This window comes from Musa acuminata, chromosome BXJ1-11 (genome assembly GCF_036884655.1).
Source record: "Musa acuminata AAA Group cultivar baxijiao chromosome BXJ1-11, Cavendish_Baxijiao_AAA, whole genome shotgun sequence".
Lineage (NCBI taxonomy): Eukaryota > Viridiplantae > Streptophyta > Magnoliopsida > Zingiberales > Musaceae > Musa > Musa acuminata.
In genome coordinates, this window is record NC_088337.1 from 21358384 (window position 1) to 21368240 (window position 9857).

The 9857-nt window shown below is 39.4% G+C and overlaps 1 protein-coding gene across 2 annotated transcripts; it reads left to right on the plus strand.

The window, feature by feature from the left end:
• The first annotated feature begins 7667 nt into the window (after positions 1-7667).
• Positions 7668-9480, plus strand: LOC135596608 (uncharacterized). 2 transcript variants are annotated; one of them, XR_010480972.1, is made up of 3 exons: positions 7668-8389; positions 8504-8623; positions 8691-9480. XR_010480972.1 is itself a non-coding variant. In XM_065088674.1 (2 exons), exons 1-2 carry the CDS (start codon positions 7754-7756, stop codon positions 8564-8566), a joined length of 699 nt encoding a protein of 232 aa, XP_064944746.1. In that variant the 5' UTR covers positions 7668-7753; the 3' UTR covers positions 8567-9480. The 2 variants fall into 2 exon arrangements, 1 of the variants encoding a protein (XP_064944746.1); XM_065088674.1 differs by having other exon boundaries at positions 8504-9480.
• Positions 9481-9857: the final 377 nt, after the last annotated feature.

Consider the following 9857-nt stretch of genomic DNA (forward strand, 5'->3'; position numbering starts at 1 on the left):
CCTCCATTGAATTCTTTCCTAACTCTTTTCTTGTTAAGGATTTGAGCACGGGGGCATCATTGGTCCAAGGCCAGAGTAAGGACAATGTTTATGAATGGCCGTCACTTCCACAAATAAAATAGCCCACTGCTTACTCCTCCGTTGCAGCTTCAATCGATGTGTGGCATCGTCGTCTCGGTCATCCCTCTCTCCCTATCCAAAATAAATTACTTTCTCGTTATTCTCTTCCTACTCTTACAAATAATAGGGTTGCCACTTATTGTGATGCTTGTCTTCATAATAAAAGTCATAGACTTCCTTTCAGTGTTTCCTCTATATCATGTTCTAAACCATTTGAAATTATTTATACTGATGTTTGGGGCCCTGCTCCTGTCACTTCTTTTGACAAGTTTAGCTTTTATGTTATTTTTGTCGACTATTTTACTAAATACACATGGCTATATCCTCTTCGTCATAAATCAGAAGTTTCAAAAGTCTTTACCAACTTTAAAAAGCTAGTTGAAAACTTCTTTCAGTCTACAATTAAAACAGTCTACTCTGATGGTGGAGGTGAATTTCAAGCCCTCACATCCTACCTCTCAACTTGTGGTATCCAACACCTTAAGTCACCCCCACACACTCCTCAACTAGTTGGCTCTGCTGAACGTAAACATCAACATATCGTAGAAACTGGTCTCACACTTCTACATCAAGCCTCCATGCCACCAACTTTTTGGTCTGCCGCCTTTCAAACTGTTGTCTACCTTATTAATCGTTTGCTCACTCCAGTTCTTCAATACCAGTCTCCATTTGAAAAACTATTTTCCAAATCCCCAAACTTTCAAAAACTTAGAATATTTGGTTGTTTATGTTATCCGTGGCTACGTCCCTATGCCCCACACAAGTTAGCGCCAAGATCTAAAGCTTGCATCTTCATAGGATATTCTCTTGAGCATAATGCCTTTCGGTGCTACGAACCACAATCTCAAAAAGTCTTTATTTCACGGCATGTTGTTTTTGTTGAATCTGCCTTTCCATTTCAAAACCATGAATCTCCTACCATTCATACCACTCCGACAAATATTCATTCCTGGGGTATACCCTCAAACGAACCTCCTCCCACACCATCCAGTTCTATTGTTGAAGATCCACATTCTTTTGTTCTCCCGGTTCAACAACTCTCCACTCCCCCCATTCCTTCTCCCCTCCCTTCTTCACAAGTATCCCCTACCACTGAAGTCGTATCCTCAGAAACACAACAACTTTCTTTACCTAGTGCCATCGATGTATCTCAACCTCTCTTGCATCCTGTCGATGCCTCTCCACCACTCTTACCAATAACACAACCTGCAGTTCCTAGCCATCCAATGACAACACGCTCAAAAAGTGGTATCTTTAAACCACGTCAGGTTCTCGACCTCCATACTATCACCAATTCTTCTCTTGAGACCAGTGAACCCACCACAATTACTCAAGCACAAAAATCTTCACATTGGCGTCAAGCTATGTGTGAAGAATATGATGCTCTTCTACATAACTCCACATGGACTCTTGTACCCTCTCATCCTGCACAAAATATCATCGGGTGTAAATGGGTATTCCGAATTAAGCGAAACCCCGACGGGTCCGTTGCTCGATATAAAGCACGATTAGTAGCCAAAGGGTTTCATCAACGACCTGGAGTTGATTTTACAGAGACTTTTAGTCCTGTAGTTAAACCCACAACAATTCGGCTTATTCTAAGTTTGGCCATCTCCAGAGGTTGGAACTTACGACAATTGGACGTTAACAATGCCTTTTTACAGGGGACTCTAACTGAAGATGTCTTTATGCAGCAACCCCCTGGCTTTGTTCATCACCAGTATCCGAGACATGTTTGCAAATTACAAAAAGCCATTTATGGTCTCCGTCAAGCTCCTAGAGCTTGGTATACTGAACTTGGATCGTTTCTGATATCAATTGGCTTCATCAACTCCAAGTCTGACACCTCTTTATTCCTCCGACAACATCATGGCAATACAATATATCTTCTAGTTTATGTAGATGATATTATTGTTACAGGCAATGATCCCTTGGAGGTTCAGACATTTTTAAATCAATTGGCTGATCGATTCTCCCTCAAAGACTTAGGACCATTGAGCTACTTTTTGGGAATGGAAGCAACATTTACATCCTCCGGTCTCTTTCTCTCTCAAAGAAAGTATATTCAAGACTTATTATCAAAGACAAATATGCAGGATGCAAAAGTAGTTGCTACTCCTCTCTCTACTGGTGAATCACTCAAATTATGTGATGGCAGCCCTACCACGGACTCAACTCAATACCGGCAAGTACTTGGCTCCTTACAATACTTGGCTCTCACCCGTCCAGATATCTCATTTGCAGTCAATAAATTGTCTCAATACATGCACCAACCTTCTGCTATACATTGGTCTGCGGTTAAACGAATTTTGCGATATCTTAAAGGGACCCTTGATCATGGTCTCTTTCTCCGCAAAACCACTCAACTTCATCTCCATGCCTTTGCTGATGCTGATTGGGCGGGAAACTTTGATGATAGAACCTCCACGTCAGGATATGTCATCTTTCTTGGGTCTAATCCAATCAGCTGGAGTTCTAAGAAGCAAAAGACAGTGGCCCGGTCTACAACTGAAGCTGAATATCGTGCTATTGCTACCACTGCTGCTGAACTCAACTGGATCACAAATCTCCTCAAGGAACTCAAAGTCAGCTTTACTCATACTCCCATAATATATTGTGACAATGTTGGAGCTACCTACTTATGTGTCAATCCAGTGTTCCACTCGCGCATGAAACACATCGCCATCGACTTTCACTTCGTGCGAGATCAAGTTGTCAGACATCAACTTCGTGTCTCTCATGTCCATACGGCTGATCAACTTGCAGACTCACTCACGAAGCCTCTAGCACGCAAACTATTTTTGTTTCATCGATCCAAGATCGGTATCCTTGATAGGAGCTCGATCTTGCGGGGGCATGATAACAGAGAGATTTTCTCTGATAAGAGAGAGATATTCTCAACTACATAGCAGATGAGATTTCCTCAACTGCATGAGGAAATCTCTCTGTTATCAATTAAAGAAATATCCTCTTTCACTATGTATAAATAGACTTCACATGATACTACTTGAAGTGTGCCTTTTGCTTTATCCTTATAATTTCATTCTTCATTCTCTCATTCTATCAACTTGAACCTCCAAGGTGAACAAGTAGATTTTTTAATTAAAATCTATGAAGAGGTGGGTTAAATTGTTTGCTTATCGTATTATGCAAATCATAGAACGAGGATTTCAAATATAAAATTTTTTTATGTGAAATAAAAAGATTAAAAATCAAGGTTTAATTAGTATATAAATACTTATGTACCTTTATGTTTTGATAGAAAAATGATATTGAGAAAATACTTAGTGCTCCTAAGATTTTCATTAGTAATTAATTCTAAAAAAATTGAGAAAATTTATTGATCAGAAAGAGTGTACAAGTAAATGCAAGCTTGATTTATGTAAGAGAGAGATCTATTTCTATATTTTATTATCCTCATATAATAAAAGGATTTTAAATTTTTTTTCTCATAGACATAAGTGAAAATTGTCCAACCACGTGAAACTTACGTTCGTCGTTTTCTGAGTTTGTATTTCATTGTTAATTCCATATATTGTTCTTAGGATATGGAGGTCTTCTCCTGCCACAATCCTATATTCTCTTTTAATGACTGCATTATTTAAGTATGATTCGTTCGTCAACATGCATACAGTGATAAATAGATCATCCCAAGATTCGTATCAAATATTCTAATACATCTAACTTTGTTTTATAATCCCCACCACCTGTGCTCTCTTTCTCAGTGCACAGCTTGAGCACTATATATATATATATATATATATATATATATATATATATATATATATATATATAATCTTGCAGAAATGAGATATCCACTATTGTCTTTGGACTGAGCTGCATGGTGAGGATGCATGAATCATGGAATATCTGCAACTTGATAAGATTTTTGAGGCAGGGAATAACACTAAGAATCATCATTCAGCAAGAAAGAATGTTTATTTATCATGTGTTCTAACATGAGATGGTGAAAGGATGTCTCTAGAAGACAACTGCCTTGGAATTTTAATACCTTGGCCCTTGTCACCTTCCTTGATGGCTGCTAAATTTTCCTGGTCATAACTAGGGAAATTGATGGCTGCTAAATTTTCCTGGTCTTAACTAGGGAAATTAAACAATGTTATGGAAGTGATGAGGACATGAAAACCAACAAAAGGAGAATCTTCAAACGATCAATAGTTTCTGCTTCAAGAAGAGCAGATTATCTTGGAGAGTGATAAGTACATTTAATCTTAGTTTAATTAACAAGTATGGAAGCCAAGGTATCATAATAAGACCCAAAATTTACCTACTACTTAAGCAATATCAAAGAAAATTATGTTTAGTGCGAGAACTAATATCTCATAAAAGTAAAAAATTATCTATATCCTTGTATTTATTCTCTAACCACCTTTTCGGAATTCACAATAAATGTACAAAATCATAAGGTTTGTGTACTTATGTTGATGAGGATAAGCGATGATTTATCGTAATAAAAAAAAATAAAATAATTTGATTGGATCTATCACATAATCATAAATCACAGTAAATAATATTCTTTAAATGAAAAATAAGTCAAAAAGATTTCTTATCCCTAAACACCCATACTATAAATAAGGGTCATTCCAACCATCACGTATCTTCTATTTTTTCTCATATTTTTGATATTTATTGTTCATTTCGAGGATGTTACTCCCGCTATTCCTTGACTAATTTGATCATGATCATACCAAAAACATAGTTACGAACTTCTCTTATAGGTGAAAGAATATTGAAGATTCAATATCAACTTTGATGACTTTTTATCATCAACGGCTTCTCCTTGAGATGCATCAAAATATGAAATTTGATCGGTCAGGTCATCTCCAAAATCGATAATTCGGATTAACAACCGGTTTCGGAACCTCACACTATTAAGAATTGCCTGTTGAGGCCAAACTAGGAGCATTTGCAACAAAAGCTGGCGTTTGATCTTCTCACTGAGTACTGTCTCACTGTTTCCGAACACATTCCGAGTGAGAGGATGAGTCAAAAGGCAGCTGAGATGCCATCCGGAGACGGAACGAAAAAAAAAGCAAGCAAACCAACAAAAAAAGTGGGTGGAGATGTGTGATTAAACAAGAGAAGAAAAGAGTGGGGATTCCCACTTTCACCAGGAAACACTTCAAAAGAGTTTCTTTCTGGTTAGTGACACATTAATAATCAAGCAGTCAATGCTTTCATTGAGATCTATTTTGCAAGCATGTCAAACGTTCAAAAGATATGGGTCCCTGATTCCAATGCAACCACTGCTTACCCATATCAGGAGGAGAAGAGCCAGGGAACAATGAACTGCCCTAGGGGAGTAGAGTACCCAAGTGCTAATTATTATGAAGGCAAACACCACTAGATGATTAACGCTAAAGCAGGTACAGTAGTGTCATCTTGTTCCCTGATGGGACCTTGTTTTCGAGTCACAGCCTCCAAAGGCCCCAACAATGGTGAAACGGCGCGCATGTGAGAGTGGGACTGCATAGAACACAATCATTTCCATGTTGATACACCAAAAAGATGAATTCTCATTCACATGAGATCACTGTGAGCTCTCATCAAACTGGTTTGATCAGAGGCAAAAGTTTGATCACTTTGTAGTAGTTTGAATAGCTGCCTTCGACTGGTCAGTCCTTTCGCTATCGGATGTTTCTCCTTTAATTTACCGAGTTGATCAGCTCAGCTCCTTCCATCTTTACCGCCATGGTGTGAGGGGAAAAGTTTGCACTTTCTTCAGCTAGGCTGATTCTTTCTTCTCTATCCAAGTTCATATTGATGACTCAGAGATGAGATGGAAATATAAAAGAGTTCTCAAACTAGGTTTCTTGCCATGATCACCTTCATATGCGCATTGGATCTAGAATTGAGCAAGATTGATTGGAGATGGATGTAGATGCTATCGACATGCAAATAGTATATGACACCAACGAGTAATCGATACACTCATTCAAGAAAAACTTTTAAGCAAACGGTAAGAGAGAGAAGACCTTTGATGAACAATATAACATAAACCTAGAAATTATCAACATTAAGATTTGCATGGTTTGACACTTTTCTCATATATTCATGGAGAAAAATAAAAAATTTCACCGTATGAAAATGAAGGAAAGAAAAAAAAACATATCTTTGTCGTGAGTTCAACCAACCCCAAGTTCAAAACCCTTACTTTCTTTGAACCTTTCCATATCTATAAGAGAATTCCTTAAGATCATATCTTAATATCCAAAGGTTACTTTCCATACTTGAATTTCTTGTTCCTTAGGTAATCTTGTTTTCCAATTAATTTGGTTAATTTGTGTCAACAATCCAAAAATATCACCCAACCATAACACAAATGAGATCTTTTCTAGCGGGCTAAGTTCATATACGAAGAGAAGCATGTAATGAAATTAATGTATATCGAAACATGGGCTGGATCAACTGTAGCGAAAACACTTTTTTTCTTTTGTGTGCCTGCGTGTTGAATTCTACATGCCAACCCCAACACAAATTAGATGTTTTCTATGTCTACATGCAAAGTTTTTGAACATCCAAATATCTATATATACACATAATCAGCCACCAAATTAGGCTGGATCGACACTTGTGAACGCCTTGTGTGTGTTTGTGTGCTTTCCTGTATTGAACTCTGCAGACAGATTTTGTGCAAGCACTGGTTCGGTCGCAGCTCACGTGGCATGCATGTGCCATGACTACAAGAAGCCTCATCCATGGCCGTGATGGGTGGGCTGACAAGGGCCTACCATTTCGTGGGTTTCATACGATCAACGAGAGAAGCCACAATTTGTGGGCATGACAAGCCCCAGTCACTTCAACATGTTAATTTGATGGTCCAATTAATTCCCTAATAAGTATATATGTAATCTATATCATTTGATGAGCGTCTATCAAAATAATATCCTAAATTTACAATTAAAACAGGTTGATCCGATGTAGGATTTTCCTGACGCATGCGATCGATTTCGATACCTAATTCGATTCAAAGAGGTACACAAATTACCAAAAATTTATTGAACATTGTGACCTCACTCTCATTTGTACTCATATTCGATCCGATTTGCCTGTCGGATTCAGCATGAGGATCTACATGCCGAATTTTGGATCCGGTTCGGGCTCCATTACGTGTTACTTTCTTTTATGATACCACTCGCACGTGACAACCAAGTCAATCGGGCGCCCGCCGCCGAGCCAACAGCACACTTGATCAGTCAACCAGACCCGTCCAAATCCACGACATCCCCATCTGCTCTTCCAAAGTGCGAGAGGGGTGTTTTGGTTATATATAGGTCGGGAAAAATCGATCGTCCTGTGCCACTGCATACCCAAACGGATCCCATCTGGGACCCACGAATGTTCGTTAAGACGGCACGTAGATTCATCTCTTTAAGACCCAAGGAAAACTACGTGGGATGATACGATTGGTGGAATCTCGGGTGGGATGTTGTTGGTGGAAAGTGGCGTGGATTCTGCTTTGGTTGCCTTGGGCACGTCCGTGTGTGGGTTGTCGTGAGCCCGCGAGAAGGAACCCAAAAGCACATCCGAACGGTTTTGGAGGAAGGCCTCTCTCTCTCTCTCTCTCTCTCTCTCTCTCTCTCTCTCTCTTCTGAGAACGGGAGAAACCCTGATGATGAACGGCGCAGAGAAGGAAGGTATCGCCAGAATTGTTGGAGACCCGGCGGCGGAGACCCGGGTCTCGACACCTCCTCCTCCGCCGCTCTTGCAAGCCCGCCGCCTCCACAACTTCTCCTTCCCGACCCTCAGCTGGGGAGGCCAGCGCTTGCTCCGGTGCTCCAAACTCCCCGACCCCGTAACCTCTGCGGATATTGCCGAATCGGGCGATCAGAACCATCGGACTGCCCGGATTAAATCTTTCCCGCCGAGGCCGTACCCGTGCGATCACGATGAGAGGGAGGAGGAGACGAGAGGAAGAGAGGCGGAGAAGACCTCCACTTGTGCTGCGGCGACGGCGGAGGCCGCCAGACACTGGAGCTTGAGGACGAGAAGTGCGGCATGCAATGCCCCAGCTGTGGGGCGGCCCGGGATTAATGGTTCTTGTTATAAGGCTCTAGTGGTGAAGAAGGCTGATCCTCCAAGGAATGTGGTGAGGCTGCGATCTGATGAATCAAAGAAAGGAGAGATGACAAAGTTCTCGATCTCGCTGTCTCGTGCGGAGATTGAGGACGACTTCTTTGCCATCAAGGGGACGAAGCCCCCTCGAAGGCCAAAGAAAAGGGCTAAGATTATTCAGCGCGAACTGGACGTAAGAGACATCTTTCAGGCAGAAAAAAAAAAGGAACTTTATAGTTGATCATTTTGTTTTGTTGCCGTCATATTAGTTTCTGATTTCCATGAATTCTTTTTTATTCTTCTGCAGTCACTTTTCCCTGGTTTGTGGCTGTCAGAAATAACTCGGGAGACGTATAAAATTGTCGAATAAGGTGGAACGTAATTCTTTAATGGTCGGACATCTACCTACGACAACAGGGAAAAAAAGGTCTTCTTTGCATTTTTTACATCAATTCTTCAAATTGAAACCTCAAATGTAATTCTTTTCTTTGCAGCAGTTGGACAATTTGATGAAGAAAAGTGGTCTTCTGGAGGAAAGATACAAGCTTATCAATTGCTGCCGGTTACTGTTTCGTCTAATCATGGCCAACTCAGTTATGTATCACACACCCCGTTCATTTGTAAATTGTATGGTTAAATGTAATGAACAAGTGTGCATTTTATCTATGTTAAAAGGTTTATTCTTTACATTGTTGTCCAATTTGATTTCTTTGCTGAGTTTCTTTTGAATTTCAGAGATTTTTTTCTTAAGTGAAAAGTACAAAAATAGCTAGGATAAGATAATATATTCGACTTCTTGACTTGTTTCTCATTATACGATTATATCAGAAGAGGCACAGAAATCAGGAATGAGGCCATCAAGTGTTCAAGATATTAACTGATAGGGGATATGTCTTCTGGAAGATCGATCTTCAGCAGCGAGAATGTAGTTATCTTTAGCTATATTTCTCTCCTTTCAGACACTCAGCGAGAATGGAATTCCAGTTCCTGAATTCCATTGTTCTCTCCTGCAAACTGAAATAGCTTAAGACATTGTCCTGTAATTTCTTATGGGCATATATGGAAGTAATATTGCATGAAGGATTGTGAACTCTGGAAGTTACTTTGATCAGTGGTATTGTAGTTTTTCTTATCCTCTGACTTTTTTGTGTCAGAATCATAGGTAAGATGTACTTGGAACTTAATCGCTTCTTTGCATTGCCTCTGAAGTTTCATTAGATCAACAAACAAACAATATGTGCAGCATGTAGAAGCCATCATGATGGTTCTTGAATTGTTCTTCTATCTAAGTTATTAATTATTATGTGAAGTTCTTTATTAATTATTCATACAACATGCTTTGGCTGCTGTGTGTGACTCATGTAATAGAAATATGAACAATTTTCATGTTGATACAATCAATATATTTCTCCCAATAATTGAACTTTATTGAGTCGCATACAGTCATGATTCTGTTTCAGAGCTCATGTTTTGTTGAAATTTCTCAAGTTAATTTGAAAAGTTATCCATGCAACTTCTAGTTTTTTTCTCCAGTTTGGCTATAATCCAAATATGTCTTTATTTGCTTGAGGGTGTCATCAAACTATTTCTTCATAGCAATAAAAAATATGTATTTGAGCACCAAAGTTTTATGCCATTATCTGTTACAGAAAAATTACCAT

Bases quoted from the DNA above. Each gene is read 5' to 3' on its own strand.
- LOC135596608 (XM_065088674.1), top strand. From the start codon at position 7,754: ATGATGAACGGCGCAGAGAAGGAAGGTATCGCCAGAATTGTTGGAGAC. The intron at 8,390-8,503 runs GTAAGAGACATC...ATTCTTCTGCAG, and splicing joins TTATTCAGCGCGAACTGGAC to TCACTTTTCCCTGGTTTGTG.